General features: G+C 42.3%; 1 protein-coding gene across 3 annotated transcripts in view; it reads right to left on the bottom strand.

Annotated features, from left to right (window-relative positions):
* The window catches only part of APBB2 (amyloid beta precursor protein binding family B member 2), a 439,699-nt gene that overhangs the window by 280,924 nt on the left and 139,765 nt on the right, over nt 1-19,010 (bottom strand). For all 3 annotated transcript variants that reach the window (XM_082256024.1, XM_082256023.1, XM_082256025.1), the window contains one exon: nt 16,219-17,028. In XM_082256024.1, the coding sequence (XP_082112150.1) occupies nt 16,219-17,028 (810 nt within the window). The remainder of the gene's footprint in view (nt 1-16,218; nt 17,029-19,010) is intronic.

Raw genomic sequence — 19,010 nt, 5'->3', positions numbered from 1 at the left:
TAAAACAGTGATATCAGAACAGATTCAATCATACAGTTTGTAGTGTACATAGATTTGCAAAACAATGGGATAAAGGAATATTCCTGAACTTTGTTTGAATGTATCAATCCACCGCATGTTATCTCAGCTTGTAGAGCTTGGATTTATAGAATGAGTTTACCAAAAATGTAAATGTAAATATTGCAGAATATACAGCCTCATGCTACATAACTAAGCTCAATTTCAATAGAAAACTTTTTTAGCTAGATTTGTACTCCAAAAGCATTTTATTAAAATAAATTTGATAAAAAACAAAAAAATCTGAATCAAATAAAAAAAAAAAAAATCAAATTTAAATCAAGTACAGGACAGCCAATAACATTCTGTTCCACAAAGAGCTGGTAGCATGGCTTTTCTGCCCTCAAATGGAAAGCACAAAACATTTCAAAGGTCTTTTTTAGACTTTATTTTAACATCTGCTTTTTAGATTCAACGTAATAAATGGAACAAAGTAACATTGGTTATAAAACCATTAAAAACTGAAATAAAGCTAAATAATTTAAAGCAGTCACACAGCCTTTCGGGTATTTTAGCACAGGCACAACATTACACAGTAGACATCGTCTCAGAGGACGCGATTAGTATAGGATGAAGGGTTAAGTGCTAAGAGCAACCTATGTGAGCAGAGATAGGCCTCATGTACACTGCTGCTGATTGGGCGGTTTTGGTTTCAGCAGCCCCTGAACTCTCCTCTATGTTATCTTATCTGTCCATGTACACTGAGATGTTTAAAGCGGAGTTCCGGCCAAAAAATCGACATAGTCGATTTTGGGCCATCCGCTTGCTATAGCTCACCTGAAAAAGAAATGGGTAATTACGATTTTTTATTTTTTTTTACTTACTTTGTAATTGCAGAAAAATATACTCACCTTTCTTCCACTTCCTCCCTCAGCGGCCGCGGCCCGCGCCATCACTTCCACTTGATACCTGGGAGCTGAACGTCATCGCTCCCAGGAATTAATGCGCCAGCACCGACCCCGTCGTCAGTTCCGGTGTAGGCGCGTCATACCTTGCTAAACAGCTTCTGGGCATGCCCAGAAGCTGTGCAGGGATGACGCTGCAGACCTGGAAGTGACGACGGGGCCGGCGCAGTGCATCAAGGACGCAGAAGAGGATCGAACATTTTAAAAGTAAGTATTTCTTCTAAAAGGTAAGTGCGAACCGGGACAGATCAGAGGCTATCCATTGTGGAATGTACTAGCCCTGACTGTCCCAGGGGAATGTTCATTGAAATTTTTTTTCTGTGGCCGGAACTCCGCTTTTAAGGCATTTAGAGGCAGTTGAGTTTAGTGTCATTTTTTTATAGCAAAAAAATGCGTTCAGACGGAAGTTTATTTGCATTTAAAACGCCAAATGCTTATAAAAGCGTGCAAACGCGTATAAACGCGGTATGTCGCGTTTATAAGTGCTTCGTTTATAGGTGTTTTCAATGGGGATTTTGTTTTCTGACCATTTTACAATGTAAAAAAGCTTCTAAACGCAAACGCACATAAACGCGGCATATAAACGCGGCATATAAACGCGGCATGAGGACGTTTTTAACCATCGGTTACTAATTGTCAAGTTCCAGCGTTCAGGAGAGGTTTTCAAACGCCCCATGTACATAAAGCCAAAAATAGGCTTCCACTTTCCTTCTGAAAATTGTAGCTGCCTGGCTGCCTCTGGCTTCAATATTTTGAATGACTGCCCTGCTCTTGGTCAATAACTTAGAAAGTAGGAGGATCAGCATGACAGACAGAAACTATCATGTGTATAAGAACAATGGTAAACTACCTACTTTATTTCCCAGCACAGGTTAGCTTAAAATAATCCTTCCATGTTCTGCTTATTTCCCTGCTGCTTATTTACCAGCTAGGTTTTGCTGATTTTGAGCCCTCGTTAGTTGATAAAACAAGACAAGTACTTAGGCTAGGTTCACACATGTCCGGTGCAAATTTCCCCTCTGTGTTCAAGGCGAATTTTGAAAGCAGCAGTTCAGTGGTTCAGCTGCTAATTAGATGCGGTTCAGTTGCAAATTTTTTGAGCCAGCGGCCACCGGCGTCTTTAACATTAGCTGGTCCGTAACAACAGATGACTTATCTGCTGTCAGTGTTTCTTTTTTTTTTTAAACGGCAGGGGGTCCCCCCGAATCCATACCACACTCTTAGGTCTGGTATGGATTTTGAGGGGAACCCACATGCCAAAATGTTTAAAAAATAGTGTGGGGTCCCCCCAAAATCTAAAATGAGCGAGCATCTCCCCCCCCCTTCCTCAACCATACCAGGCCACATGCCCTCAACATGAGGGGGTGATTTGGGGCAGGGGGGGCTCTAGAGAGCAGGTAGAATGACAGTACCAGGAGCGCAACTAAATCACAGGGTCTCAAAATAAAATGTAAATGGCCACCCGTTGTACCACACCCTAATTACCATGACAGGTAATAAAAGACTGAAGAGAAAGAGGTGGTGATATTATTGTGCAGATTACAGTGATAAGAGGTGTAATGTACTGCCAAGCATCCAGGAATGTTACTTGCTATGTTACTTGCTATGGGGGCACAAGGAGGAGGAGCCAAGAGCGCCGTCAGGGGGAACCTAGAAGAGGAGGATCAAGATGGCTCTGTACAAAACCATTGCACAGAGCAGGTACCGTTAGTATGACATGTTTGTTTTATTTTTATATGTTTACAATCATCTAAAATACTTGATTTGGTTTTTCTGTGTTTTTATCCACAATTTGGTACATTGGTGACAGGGCCTCTTTAACAACCACCATCAGTTATGTCTGTACTGACTTTTGTCTTAGTAAAGCCCTGTACACGCGCACCGATTGTCGGCCGACCGTTCGGCCGTCTTTTGTCCGGTGTTGTCGTGTAGGTTGAAAAGTGCTAAAGACTGCACACGAATTTTGTCGGCCAACAACAACCGACTGCAGAAGTGATGTCATGTGATGGTTAACTTTCCGTGTGTTTTTTCTTTTCTGAGCATGCCCAGTCTTGCTCATCTGCTTTTTGTCGGCCGAAATCTGTACTGACTGACGAACAATCAGCCGTTCTTTGTTGGCCTACAAAAATGTTATAGCCTGCACACCAGATTGTGTTTGGCTGGAAAGTCGCAGTCGGTTGTTGGAAGCATCATACTAACAAGCCGACAATCGGCCGATCGGACGTTGGCCGAATATTTACGGCCGACATTCGGTACGTGTGTACGGGCCTTAAGTCTCTAAGTAGTGTCTCTTAGCACAGCATTCATCAATAGCTTCTGACCCGGGGGACCGGAGACACATCTCTAACTACTGGAATGCAACTGTGGAAAAAATATCATAAATTTGAATGTGGATTCAAAGAGAAAAGTATAATTTTACAGGGACATTTTGGCCCCAAATTGGTGGTGTATATTTCAGTATTATACTGAATGTTGGATGGGGGAATTGCACCAAATTTAGACAACATAGTACTAGAAATATACACACGGATGTGGTACAGCCACGAGCACCAGGATAAAGATTTTGCTCTTGAATCAAATATATACAATGTAAAATAATACCGTCTTCTGGCACTAGACAGGTGAAGACACGTTGAACCTTTTCAGTTTTGTTGCTGTTATCACTTTCCTGCCTGAGGTTAAACAGATACTTTAAATTTGTGAAAATGAAAAATTCCTTACATACCAAATTCTTCAGGTTTTGATAAGAGCTTAACACTGATTTATACTGGCTCCTTGCTGCTAATATGCTTCCAGGAACCCATCCTGTCTGCGGCAGCTCATAAATTGTGCCTTTTATATGTACAGTAGGTGCAGTGCATTCCTACTTTATCTGAAAATTGTATTTAACCTCTTTGTGACCAAAACCATCAGAAGAAGAGCTTCTTTTAAAATGCACCTATCCTATACAGTATACCCAGAATTTTAAACATCATCATGCACTGTTGGTGAAGAAGTGAAGAAGGCTAATTGGATGACTTGGGGAAAAAAGCGGTGGATTTCACTTTTAGGCCCCTTTCACACAGGTGGACCGTTCAGATCCGCCTGTCCGTTTTTTGGCGGATCTGAACGGTCCCCCCATGCATCCCTATGGGGCATCGGATGTCAGCGGAGACATGTCCACTGACATCCGATCCGATCTGTCAAATCTGGACGGATGGAAACCCTATTTTCCATCCGCCCAGCGGTGCCTCCTGTACACTCACTATTTTACATTGTAGCAAAGTGTAATGTCTTCAGTATTGTCACATGAAAAGATATAATAAAATATTTACAAAAATGTGAGGGGTGTACTAACTTCTGTGAGATACTGTATATAAATATATACACACACACACACGCACACAAATGTTTTGCCTTTTATTTCTATTTTAAAATGAATGGGTTGTTTTACAAGGTGAGGTTATCTACTAATACAAAAGTAAGGTGCAAACAGTAACTTTTAGCAATTGATCAATAATCCTCCGTATTGACATCTCAACTGTTATTAGTTGCTAAGCGCCCATTCACACTAGCGCGACGCAACTTTGTGGGGCGACCTGTGAAGTCGCGGTGCACGCTGTGCACCGCGACCTCGGCGCACGCTGTGCACCGCGACCTCGGCGCAACTTGCATGGACTTCATATAATTGAAGTCAATGCAAGTCGCCTCCAGGTCGCCCCAAAGTAGTACAGGACCCTTTTTCTAAGTCGGAGCGACTTGTGTCGCTCCTATTAGAACCGGTCCTGTACTATTCAATGACGAGCGACCGACTGCGACTTGTCAGGCGACCAAGTCGCCTGACAAGTCGCGCTGGTGTGAATGGACCCTAAAGGTTTTTGCACTGTGTATATAATTGCTGCCCACAGGACCATTTGAACTCAATGAAACCAAGAAATTGGTGCTGATAATTGGAAACCTCCGGGCAAATGTTTTTTTTTTACAATTTTGGATAGGCACTGTGCATGAGAGCTGCGACTCTCCTGGCTTTTTCCCTCCTACCTGAGCAGATCGATAGCAGCAGCTCCCACTCCAGTCAATCAACTCCAGTGACGATGAGGCAGGGACGGTGATGAGTCCCGCTGTCTGTGTCAATGGACCCAGCAGTGGACTCTGGAGCGAACCCACGCAACTGCCCTATGGGAATTGGATTCCTACTGGGGGCACCAGCAAGAGAGGAGGAGCCAGCAGCAACGGCGAGGGACCGAAGAAAAGGAGGATCACACAGAGCAGGTGTGTTTTTAAAAAAAAAAAAAAATCCTTTACAACCATCTAAAGCTGTATGAACAGCTCTGCCCAGGTTATACTTTGTTCCACGGTCATGGCAATGTCATACAAGTGAACTGCTAGTCCTGAGTGCACAAACCAAAAAGCTGTCCCAATGCAGTAACCTCTAGAAAACTATTAGTATGGTCATTTTCACTGAATGCCTTTTCTCTGATCTCATTTGTTAACAGCAAACATGCACTGAATACAACACAATACAATGCAATATATCGCAAACACACAACTTCATTCTCTCAATCAACACTGTCTATTTTTAATCCTTATGCTGCTGGCTTTAGTTTATTCTTATTTATTTTTTTAATTTCTTCAGTTTCTTTCTAGTTTCCAGGCCTAGGCCGAAATGTTGTCATACATCCCAGGATTATTCAGGAGAGGAGGAGGGGTTTTCTTAGCTAAGCACACCCTCCTGCCTGTGTGCCTGGACTAAGGGCAGATAGATTTCAGGAAATAAAGGCTATATGAATCATCTTCCCTTCCTCAACAGGTGTTTTTCAAAGTGATATCTCAGCAAAATAAGGCATGGAGACATGGATGGATTGGGGAGTTTGCTTTGAATATTAAAAATCAAGTAAATAACATTTTTTGTTTTGTGAAGCTCAGGTGTAATGTAGTTACGCTTTGAGAAATTCAGTATGTCTGCTTTTACTGTGTGTGTAGGTGGCAAGTACGTAAACTAATACTGCATTGTCCTGTAGAGTTCTATATCATCAGCAGAAAAAAGCAGACCAGGGTTTAACCACTGGCTGACCAGCCACAGTATACAGTATATACTGTGGCAGGTCGGCTCTATTGGGCAAAACTACATTCCTGTAGGACGTTTCGTGCAATAGTCAGCCTGGGGCCTCCGGTGGCCTGCGTGCAAATTGGCCACAGGGGGAGCCAATCAGTGGACACGATGTCTGCCGGCCACCCACAATCCCTGATTAGAGGGGTAAAAAAGCGGTCTGCCGATATAAACAAGGCAGACCGCCGTTCTGTCAAGGATGAACACAGTGATCTTGTGTTCCTGCTAAGCAGTAACGCTGATCTCTATGTTCATCCAGTGAATCCATCCCCCGCACAGTTAGAAAGCATCCCCTATGGACGCACTTAACCCTTTGATCGCTCCTGGTGTTAACCCCTTCCCTGTCAATGTCATTAGTACAGTAACAGTGCATATTTTTTTTTAGCACTGATTACTGTAATAATGTCACTGATTTCCAAAAAAAAAGTGTCAGTTAGGTATCCATTTTGTATATAATAAATAAATAAAAATGCCATAAAAATATCCGACTGTTTCTAGACGCAATAAATTTTTCGCAAACTAATCAATATTGGGATTTTATTACTAAAAATATGTAGCAAAATACATATTGGCTTAAATTGATGAAGAAATGTGATTTCTTACATTTTTTTATTAAGTATGTTTTAAAGCAGAAAGTAAAAAAATATTGGGTTTTTTTTTCACAATTGTCGGTCTTTTTTTGTTTCTAGCGCAAAAAAATGAAAACCACAGAGGTGATCAAATTCCACCAAAAGAAAGCTCTATTTGTGGGGAAAAAAGGATATCAATTTTATTTGGGTATGGCCTTGCACGACTGCGCAATTGTCAGTTAAAGTGCCGAATCGCAAAAAATGACCTGGTCATTGAGGAGGCAAAACCTTCCGGTCCTGAAGTGGTTAAAGACTCAGTCCTCCCAACATGTGCAGGTGGAGCCTGGTGTGCCGAGTCACTGCTCCAATATCTTGGGGATTTCCATGGCAAAAAATATGGACCTCATTACCAAGCTACCTTCTCAAAACAGCTTGAAGGCTCCCTTTGCATTTTACAAAGTATAGAACAGCCTTTTTCAACCTGGGTGCCGTGGCACTCTGGGGTGCCTTTTGGGTTCTTCAGGGGTGCCTTAGCAAATGCCTAAAAATTGCCACAGATTGCCCATAAATTGTCTACAAGCCAGAAAGTGGATAAAGCTTGGATTTTTGTTACACACAGCCAAAGGTTTTTATTGAACAGCATTAAAACCTTTGGCACTGTGCAGGCCAGCCACTGACATGCCATCAACCACTGATGTCATTGATTTAGGAGGACATCCGGCAGCGGCACAGCATCCTTGTTTGCCCCTCCCCTGCCCTTCTGTCAGCACTGGGGTCACGTTAGCAGAGAGGGAGTGAAACTGAAGGAGAAGAGAAAAGCTAGAATACTAGTCAGTGCTAGTTTGTGACAGTAGATGAATAAATCACCTCTAATGTTAGGTGGCCCACATAATGCTGCTTCAATTAGTAAAAATATTAGTTTAGTTTACATTTGATTGCCTTGAGATTGTGCATTAGTTTTGTAGCACTGCCCCCGCAGGAACTGCTGAGTATTGTCTTGACGGGCTCCTCTAGTTACCAGCACTATTGTCCCTAGATCCCACCTTGCTCCTTATGGCTCGTCACACAAATGAACAGTCTAGGGGTGTTTTTTTTTTTGTTTATTTGTAATTGAGATAGGAGAAGGGAATAGTGAGATACTCTGATTGAACTATTCACATGGATTGAGGACTTCTATCTTCAGAACTTTGCTCGAGAATTTGGAACAGCCAGGCTGTTAATCCACACTGCCACAAGTGTAGATGGGGTTAAGTCTCTTGCTCTCTTTTCTCTCTGACAAGACGACTTGCTGAACGATAACTTATCTTCAGGACACTCTCACTAGCATCCCCTTTCAACTGACACCCGTCCAATGACTATCCTAGGAGCAGGGGTGGCCCTCCTCAGGTAAGGCCCCTTGACACGAGTTTCTGTACTCACTATACTGCAGACAGATCCTCTAGTGTCTCCCCTCTGGACCTCTGGGTTCAGATCCTCCCTGCTACACTTCAGGCCCTCAGGATGACCCCCTGAGGCCGTATGGCACCTCTACAGAGGAGGAGGCTGCCGCCCCCTTCCCTCCGGGACTCCGCTATCCCGCCGAAAGACCAAGCACATATGCTCCTGGCTTTTATACAGTATCCCAACATGCACCAAGGCGGCATTCCCTCTGCCAATCATCAGGACTGTATCAAAAGCCCATGAACCCATTAGTCAGGTTTCCTCCCACTGTCCAACATGCCTCCCTATTGGAACAGCGTGAAACACTCTCTAGACAGGATGAGTTGCATCCTGAGCACAATGAGCAGACCTCACTAACAGATCCTGCTCTCTTGTAGGCAGAGAACAATATAGAATTTCCTGCAGCTCCTCTGGTAAGCAGACAGAGCTCGAAACTATACTTTCTCACTAGCACCTACCTGGGAGGGTGAAAGGGTGCATTGTAAGAAAAAAGGTTGAGAAACGCTGGTATAGAACACATCAACAATCAGTTGGGAGATGTAAGATTACAGAAAACATGTGAAACACAAAAAAAATTATATATATAAAATTCCCTACATAGAATTAAGATGGTTATGTTTTTCCTCCAACAGTCATGTATTTCCCCCAGTTTATCCTCAGGGCAAGTGAAGGCGGTTATAAAATGAATGTTAAGCTATAGAAAAATCCAACTAATGCAATGTGAACAGGTTTATGCACCTAAACAGTCATCAGCTGTGAATTTCAAGGCATTATGTAATTGTCATTAGAGGCTGTATGTCAATGTACAGGGTCTATCATGATGACAAGCTGATGATAAGCCATGATGGATTATTCTTAGCAAACAAGGTGATAGGGAGACAGCAGCTGCTGATTGCTCTCTTCTACAGAAGTTACATTGGTGCCTGGTGAACACAGTACAGCTTGGGAATGGGCTGTGTTTTGCACGAATGACTTTTGTGCAAAAAAGGTTCACCATTTTAGGAATTTCGATTAGGTTTAAAGGGGCTGGCTGTACAGTGTACATGGATCAAAATCTGGCTAGTTCAGCAGGGACCAGCTGAATTTTAATCCATGTGTGGCCATTGTTGGTATTTTTTCGCTTGATTAGTGACACAGGCAATAGGCTGCAGTGCTGATCTGTTTATTCTGAGGTTGGGGGTCTCCCTGCTGTCATAAAATAATAACACAGTGGGGAGGATACATCCAACCACATTCAATGTGAGGGTGAGGGAATTGGGTACGTTTTTTTCATTCAACCTGTTAGCTGAATAAGTAAACAGGCCAATGGAAGGTCAGCTTCAGTGTTAGATTAAGCTAAAGATTAGGGTTTAGTGGTTAGTTTTCATAGTGGTTAGTTAAAGTGGAACTTCACTCTCTCAATCAACATTGATAATTGTTAATCCTTATGGTGTTAGCATTAGTAAATAGATAGGTAGGTATATTATATTCACTTATTTTGACCTTTTTTTTTACATTTCGTCAGTCACTTCCTAGTTTCTTGCCTAGGGAAATGGGAAATTATGTCATACATCCCAGGAGTCTTCAGGAAGGGATGAGGGTTTTTCTCAGCTAAGCACACCCTCCTGCCTGCATGGCTAAGCTAAGGGTAGATGGATTCCAGGAAGTAAATGCTACATTAATCATCTGCCCTTGCTCAAGATGGTCATGGACAGAAAAGCTAGGGGGATGTTTTTCAAAGTAATTTCTCAGCAAAATAAAGAATGGAGAGACATGGATGTATGGGGGAGTTTTCTTTGAATATTAACCACTTTACAACCGGAGGATTTTGCTGTCTTCCGTCCAGGCCACTTTTTGCGATTCGGCGCTGTGCGACTTCAACTGACAATTGCGCGGTCGTGCGACGCCGTACCCAAACGAAATTTACGTCCTTTTTTTCCCACAAACAGAGCTTTCTTTTGGTGGTATTTGATCACCTGTGCGATTTTTACTTTTTGCGCTATAAACAAGAAAAGAGCGTTTATTTTGAAAAAATAACAATATTTTTCACATTTTTTTTATATGAAATTCCCCCCAAAAAAGATGTAAAAACCAATTTTTTTAAAAGTTTTTGGCCAATTTGTTTTATGCTACATATGTTTGGTAAAAAAAATCGCAATAAGCGTATTTTGATTGGTTTGCGCAAAAGTTATTGCGTTTACTAACAAAGGGAAAGATTTCTGTCATTTTTGGTGTTTTTTTTTTAACGCGTAATGGCGGCGATCTGCGATTTTTTTTGCGGGACTGCGACATTGCGGCGGACAGACCGGACCCCTGACTGACATTTTTGACACTTTTGGGGGTACCAGTGACATTACTGCAGTAATCAGTGCTATATATATGCACTGTTACTGTAAAAATGACACTGGCAGGGAAGGGGTTAATTTTATTGGAGAGGGAGGGGTTAATGTATGCCTGGTGCTTACTGACGTGTAGGGGGGGAGGTGACTATGTGATTCATGGACAGATCGGATGTCCAGCTATGCTGAACAGTCCGATCTGTCACTCCCTGTCACTATGGAGATCCGCCCGCTGTGTTTACACACAGCGGGCGGATCTCCAGACTCGATCCCCGACGATCGGGTAAGAGCAGCGGCGATCGCCGCTGCTCCTCCCCTGGCCCGACTCCCGCTGTGAATGAAAACAGCGGGAGCGAGCCTCCGGCGGCGCGCAAGCGCCGCCCAGAAGGGGAGGAGTCCAGTCACGTTAATACTACGTGGCTGGACGGGAACGAGCCACTCTGCCGCAGTAGTATTACTGTGAGCGGTAGTAGAGTGGTTAAAAATGAATGAAATCAGGTTTTAGGGCTAAAGAGCTCCTCTCATGTCTCCAAATTATTCAAAATGCCAGTTCCCTGCATTAGAAGAGGAGTGAAAGGTATAGTGATGTCTCTGGTGTCCCGACAATCCCACTCCCCCCCATTCCAGCAATGCAGTCTCCACCAGTCTCTTCTGCATTCAACATTTCTGGGAGCTGATAGTAGAAATGTAGGGATCAAAGGAAGGAACCAGCATCTCTATATAGTATATCTAAAGCCCTAAACAATCTATTTTTTCATTTTGGATGGAGCAGGGAATGGTTACAAATGTTTTCAGGTATCTTTTTTTTTTCATCAATGTGTACTCTGACTACTGTATGTTTTGTGTAATGCATGCATATCGGTATCGGCCAATACTGGCCGATATTTTTGTACATTTTTTTTTTTTTGACAGGTACTTTTGTGGAGAGATCTGGGGGTCTAAAGGACCCCAAACCCCTCCTCTGCACTTAAAAGCATTCAAAACGACAAGTTTGGCTGTTTTGAATGCTGTCATTTTTTTTTTAAACGGGGGCCAGACAGTACCTGGAAGTGATGTCACTCATGACATCACTTCTGGTTTTTTACATGGAGAACCGATCAGAGCCGAATGTGGCTTTGATCGGGTCTTCGGCGGCCGTTCAGGCTGGTTGTCTGGGTCTCTCAGTGGGACAGGAGACCCGGGCGAGCCACGGAAGGCAGCAGGAGGGAGGGGGGACGCTCCTTGTAATGACAGCCGAGTGGCTTCCCAGCCGCATCGGTTGTCATTACAAGACAGCCGACCGTCGGCTATGGACGCCGGTACTAGGATGATGCCTCTACCTACAGGCATCACTCCGTTACAGCACTTTCCCCAAATATCGGCAATATCGGTAACCTCCGGGGCCGATTCCGATATATCAGGAAAAGTGCATATCGGCCCTCGATATATCGGCTCTGCCGATAATCGGTCGATCCCTACTAAAGACAACTGAAAACGAGCAGAAATCTCACCAATGTGAAGGATATTCACTCTTAGGCAATTGTCACACTAGCAAATAATTGTAGCAGCTACAAATATGATTATTGTAGCTAGCTTCTGTTATTTTTCGAAAAATATCTTGCGCAAAGTTTTAAGGCTGGGTTCACACTGATGCGGCCGCAGGTCACAGCAGGGGGTCCCTGTTCACCGATTCAGGTGCGAATAAAGTCCTAACTTTTTCCTCAATTTACCGAACGGAGCCGCACAGGACCCTTTTCTGTTGCGGACAGCGCCCACCCCGGAGCTGTGTGAATCAGTTCCATTGTGAGCCGGTCACACTCTCCTGTCATGCGAATTGGCAATTTGCATCAGTGTGAACCCAGCCTAAAAGTGAAAAATCACTATGTGCAATACAACAAAGTGTACATGATTAGTCTCTATGTTCTAGTATAGCTACTACCATTCACGCTATATGTGATTATATATAATAAATATTTCTCTGCATGAGCAAGCGAAAAAGAAAAAAAATATTAATGATTAAAGTGATTCATGAAATGAAAAAAACAAAAACCACATATAAAATATCCACCAAATACAAATACATTCATATGCAAAATGACAATAATCTTGAGAATCAATAGTAGTAAAGTGGAAGTCAAAAAAGTATTATCTATTTTGTCCGTGCAATACACATCTTCCCAAACTCCTATGAAGTGCAAATTTTCTTATGCCAAATGCAGTAAAACCTGCGCCATCCCTTGTGGACATACTCTCAACTTTTTGAATGGACCTTAGAATCAAACGGTCACGAACAACATGTTCCATTTAAAGCAGAGATAAAGCTGATGCCAAAGAAAGATGCAGCCCATTTTCACCACAGATCTACTGTAGTAGCAGGATGTAGGACTCAAAAGAAAACAAAAAAAAATCATAGCGCTCTCCGTAAAATTATAAACACTTTATTAAAACATAAAATGTGAATTTTGATTTTCAATTTACTGCTATAAATTGAAAAGATTATTGTCATATTGCATATGAATTTACTTGTATTTGGTGGATATTTTATAAGTGGATATTTTTTTATTCTTTATGATTCACTATAACAATTTGTATTTTTTTCTGCTTGCACATGCAGAGGGTTATTTATTTTATATATTCAATATACACCTTGACATTTTCCACATTTTGTCATGTTACAACCAAAAACGTAAATGTATTTTATTGGGATTTTATGTGATAGACTAACACAAAGTGGCAATAATTGTGAAGTGGAAGGAAATGATAAATGGTTTTCAAATTTAATTACAAATAAATATTTAAAAAGTGTGGTGTGCATTTGTATTTAGCCCCCCGGAGTCAATACTTTGCAGTACCACCTTTCGTTGCAATTACAGCTGCAAGTCTCTACCAGCTTTGCACATCTAGAGAGTGACATTCTTGCCAAAAAAAAAAACAAGTAGCAAGTAAGTTGCCTATTCTGCAGCTAACTGACAACATTGCAGAGAGCCTATTGCTCAGAGTTACACATTTTTGGAACTGCTGCAACACAGACCCCTCATAGCCCACAGTTCAGGTTTCCCAGCAACAAAAATGCTATGTTAAAGCAGGGTTCCACTCAAAATTGGAACTTCCGCTTATCTGTCTCCTCCTCCCCCCCCTCCGGTGCCACCTTTGGCTCCTTTCGGGGGGGGGGGGGAGCGCAGTGCTCTGCGCCCCAAGCCCACCCTTTTTTTTAGCCTATTAGAGCCTTTGGCTCTAATCTATTAAAAAAAAAGCCCCATTGAACTCCATGCATCCGGCATCCTGCATGTAGATTGGGGGGCCAGACGCATGGATAGGGGGACGGCGCCCCTGTGCCCCCAATGCAACAGCCGCCACTGTTCTGTCCCCACTTCCGTCGGACCTTTCCCCGGCGAGGTAAGTCAGAGTTTTGACCCCCTCCTCCTCCCTCCTCCACCCTCCAGGCCAGTTACCGAGCGCAGCCCACTTCGCGCATGTGCAGTTGGGACCCTTGCGACTTCACTGCCGGGTTTCCTTACCAGCAATGGCGGTGGCAGCACTCGACAGCCGAAGGAAACATCAGCTGCGGTGCCGACATTGCTGGATTATGGGACAGGTAAGTGTCCTAATATTAAAAGTCAGCAGCTACAGTATGTGTAGCTGCTGACTTTTAATTTTTGGAGGGGGGACTTTAAGTTGACATCGTTGACAAAAGGTTTAGTGCAGTGTTTCTCAACCTTTTTTCATTCAAGGCACACTTTAAAATTATGCACAATCTTGAGGCACCCCATTCTAAAATGTAAAACATGGACACTGTACAGGCACCCGATTTGGCCTTATCAAACGATGACGCCGGTGGTTGGCTCACACAGTGTCCAAGATTGTTATGCTGCATGATAAAAAACATTGGCTTTGTGTACCAAAAAAGGCAGGCTTGATTCTCCCTGCTGCTTTTTTGATAATGTTTGGACAATTTTTATGCATTTTGCTATGGCACACCTCAAAAACCCAGAGGGCACCTCAGGGTTGCACAGCGGGCAACACCTGGTTAAGAAAGGCTGGTTTGGTGTGGGTTAGGGTAAGGTCAGAACATGTAGGGCAGAATTTTTATTTCTTTTTTTGCTGGTACTAATTTTTTATATATCTTTCACTGACAAACATAGCATATCCAACACCAACAGCATTTATCTCAGATGTTGATCAAATGCATAGTATACTGAAAAACTTTGAGGCACATTTGTCACAGAAATTACCAGTTTATTACAATCTGGTTTATGTGTAAAAAAAAAAAAAAAAATTATTATTAAAAAAAAATAATACAAGGTTTGTAGCTGCAGCAACAATGATCCCGAACGAGCCATTAGAAGGGGAAGACAGCACAATGTCACAACAGTTACAAGGCAATAATTGCATTAACGGAAGCTTTCTCAGAAATAGAAGGAAAGAAAACAATACCCGGGATGGAAGATGCGGTCAAGCAGTGAAGCAGTAACACATGTATATTGCTTTTATATAATCATTTCCTTCTAAATGAAGCAGAAATAACTAGAACATCCCAGTTTTAGTTAAAGTGTTACTAAACCCAGGACCCTGCATTCACTGTATCTGGTCATCCACAGTACACAGAACATGGAAATGCAAAGGTTTTAGTAAATATAAACTGCTAAATACCTTTTCTCAGCCTTATGACTTCTATCAGTGTCTGGTAAAGCTTGTAGGATAAGTTTTCAATTTGCTTTGACTGTCTTATACGGCTGCAGGACCCCTGACCCTCTGTCTGGACAGTGCTAATTGACCCTTTGCTGATCACATGCACTTTCCCAAGAAAAAAAAGAAAAAGGGGAGGATCAGAGAAGACAGGATCAGCCTTTTTACTCAATACAGGGGATTACCCCTTAAAGCGGAGTTCCAGCCATTTACTCACCTGTCCAACGGTCCAGCGATGCGGCCGCCGGAAGCCTCGATCCTCTCCCTCGGCGCCGGCATCACTGCTGTGGGCACCCGGCTGTTACAGTTTGCGGCTTCACAGCCGGGTACCCACTGCGCATGCGCGAGTCACGCTGCGCGCCGTGATTGGCCGGCAATCTTCTGGGACCTCTGACGTGTCCCAGAAGATTGCAGGGAGGGAGGGGGAGAGGAGAACTTCCGCTCAGGGCGCCGCGGCGCTCCGAGCGGAAGTAGGAGCGGGTACCTGTCAAAACTAGGTACCCGCTCCCCCCCCCCCAAAAAATGACATGCCAAATGTGGCATGTCGGGGGGTCAGGACTCCCTAAAGCGGAAGTTCCACTTTTGGGTGGAACTCCGCTTTAAGTTCCACGGTGAGCACAAGAATGCTTTACTGCATATACAGACGGATTTTACTGTTGTGGGTTTAGTAATACTTTAAGTAAATGTCTCAATCTACCTAATGTGGCAGCTTTAATTGATAAGAACATGCTAGTCTTACGTTAGAATAAAAAAGTGCAAGTGGAAATTTTGTACATTATTTTTTGGAAAATGTTCTGCATTTGCACTGCCTGTGTACTGCTTCTTTTGTTAAAACTTTAATAAACTTAAGTAAAAGAAAAAAAATGTGCAAATATCCACTTAAATAAATATACAGCACTGCCTTTCAGAAACACAAAAAAACTTTTCGGTGTAGACATATTGGGAAAAATTTACTAAGGCTGGAGCACATAGAATCTAGTTCAGCTGTGCATATTAACCAATCAATGACTAACTTCAATTTGTTTAATTAAGCTTTGAAAATAAAACCTAGAAGCTGATTGGTTACTGTACACAAGTGCATTATATTCTGTTTGCTCCAGTTTTAGTAAATCTCCCCCATTGACTCAATGTTCTATAGAGCTTACTAAATTAACCAAAACAAATTTCAGGCTTACCTGTCTCATCAGGGGTTACTGGTGAACCGCTGTCTTGGGATAATGTAGTCCAGCTGGAATCCTCATCACTGGGAGCTAGGTTCTGTATACGATGCAGGGCACAGTCTGTCTTTGCTCCAGTCTTTGGGTGATCCTTTTTAGTTTCTGGGCTGGATGATACTGTTGGCACCAGGCTGTCCTCAGGACTTGGAGTCTTGTTCTCTTTTGGCAGTAGCACATCTCCATTGCTAATAATGTCAGGACCTTGGCTAGTGATCCATGTGGAATTGTCCTCTTCTTTTACTGCATGGCCATTAGTTAGACTCTGCTCAATGTCTCTGGATGTCCCCAGATCAGAATAGTAGTTAAGAAAGCTCTTGGTCCTTCTGGGAAGCAATGGGAGGATTTCAGAGCTTTCAGGGTCATTAGGATCTTCATCTTTACCTTCAAGCTTTTCTGAAATCCTGTTTACACCATCCTCTAAACTTACATTCTTATTGGGATCATGTACTTGTTCAGCAGCCTTTCTTAGCTGGTTTTCCCCATTCTTCACCAGTTTGATGTTTGAAGAGCTGTTAGACAAAAGGGGCTGGGCTGCAGGGTCAGATAGACCCATGGCTGTCTGAATATTAGTCAGTGCATATTTTTTTCGGCATTTTGGAGGAGTGTCACTCTTTGTTTCGGTGTGTTTTACATCTGCATTCAGTAGTTCATTGTGAGAAGAGCGCAAGTTCAAGGTATTCGGAGGGCTAACTGGGCTGTTTCTGTTCACTATGTCCGTTGCGCTGTGACTTGCCATAAATACCGGAAGTGTTTCCACACTTGAATCGACTACAAAAAACATTGAGGGATATTTGTCAGTTACAGTTTGTAAAGAGTCTTAACAGTAGTGAGAGATATGCATTTCATTCAGTTACATGAAAGCCAAAAGACAATGCTGTTCAGTAATAAATGGCACCAAAAACACAAATGCAGTAGTGTAAAGTAGCCTGAGTTCAGACTGGTACTGCACACCAACTGCCTTGATCAGCGTCCCTTGTTTATTGAAGTGAATGATTGAAAATTGTGTTGTTGCCCAAAGTACAAGTCAGCTTTCTCCTTCAATTCTACAACAGTAAAGCCTAGTACACACGATGAGAAAATGGGGCCAAAATTACCGCTTTTGAAGCAATCGTATGATAATCTGATCATTAGTACACTGCTTTTGAGAGCCGATCACGACACTTCATGCAAAATTATTCAGAAGGGACACCAAAATTTTGCTCGTATGATAAAACAATGAACGATTTTTCTTTAATCAGTACAGTATTCATCTGAAAACAAATCAGAAGACCAAGACCACGCATGCTCAAAAATGAAAGAATACATTACCATACATTACAACACATTACATCACTTTCGAAATTGTATTCTATCGTAGGAGAATTTTCATAGCTTTAGTAATCCATTAGTTTGTAATATGAGAATAGCATGCAAAAAAAAAAAAAGAAAAGGAAAATCATTTGTCCGATATTCTTATTGTGTGTACGAGGCTTAAGGAGGGAGGAATGGCTTATTATCTTTTATGGCATGGCCTATATGTAATGGTTTACATAGGGTCTTATTGCCCACTGAGGACAGATATGAACCATGAAGTTACTGGACTGCTTCAAAGGAATTACATTAACTTTCCCATGTCTTCATGTGTACTTCCTGTAACCAAAGTGGTTTTCATGTGTTTTTAAAAATACACATCTTTGATCTAAGCATTCAGAGTTTAGTCCTGCATAAAAAAAAACGTTATAATCAATTAATACAAGTATTTCTTGTTTAATCAGGGCGTTGTGCACTAGTCACACTATATAGGAAATTGTAAATCATTTTTACATTTTATACATGTAGCACCATCCTAGGTAGGTGCTAAAGAGAGAGAGTATAGTTTTGAATCCTTTCTGCTTACCGCAAGCATTGCAGGTAAATCTATATTGTTTTCTGCCTACCAGAGAGCAGGGACTGCTCTAGTTTTGAATCATTTCTGCTTACCAGAGGGATTGCAGGTAAATCTATATTGTTCTCTGCCTACCACCCTCGGTGCATGCTGGGATACTGTATAAATGCCAGGAGCCCAGAAGGGCCTAAAGAGCTAGAGAGGAACTGAACCCAGAAGTCCTGTAAAGCTGACTAGAAGGAAAGACACTGAAGGATCTGATTCTGCAGTACCTGAGGAGGGCCAACCCTGCAGCTAGAAGAGTCAGTGGATGGGTGTCAGTAAAGTGGATGCCAGTGAGTATCCTGAAGAGAATGTAGATCATCGAGTCTATTGCTAGAGAAAGAGCAAGGAGACTTAACCCTTTCCATACATATGGCAGCATGGTTTTAGCAGTGAAACTACGTCCTCAAGCAACCTGGATGAGGCCAAGTGAGAGTTGTCCTTATCCAATGTATATAGTTCCAGTCAGAGTATCCTACTATACTCTTCTCCCATCCAAGTTCCACAATAAATACTAAAAACCAATACCCCTGGACTGTTTATTAAGCAACAAGCCATTGGGAGTAAGGATGAATATGTGAATGGCACCCTAAGCAACTTTATGCTGGTAATCAGAGGAGGCCCAAGAAGTCATCATACAGCAAGGCCTACGGGGACAGTGTTACATAGATTTATATCTGCTATTGTTTTAAAGCAGCTGAATGAGCAACAAAATGCAGAATCTTACTGTAACCAAAAAAAAATGAAGGTTTACATTTATTAGGTTACTGAAATATGATTACTATTAGCTTACAGCTATATAAACACTAGTGCAAATATTCATATTGGTATTTGTGGCAGATTC

Source organism: Pelophylax lessonae (genome assembly GCF_965119305.1).
Source record: "Pelophylax lessonae genome assembly, chromosome: 1".
In the NCBI taxonomy this organism is placed as follows: domain Eukaryota; kingdom Metazoa; phylum Chordata; class Amphibia; order Anura; family Ranidae; genus Pelophylax; species Pelophylax lessonae.
The sequence above is the reverse complement of the archived record's forward strand: the minus strand, read 5'-3'. Positions and strand labels throughout refer to the sequence as shown.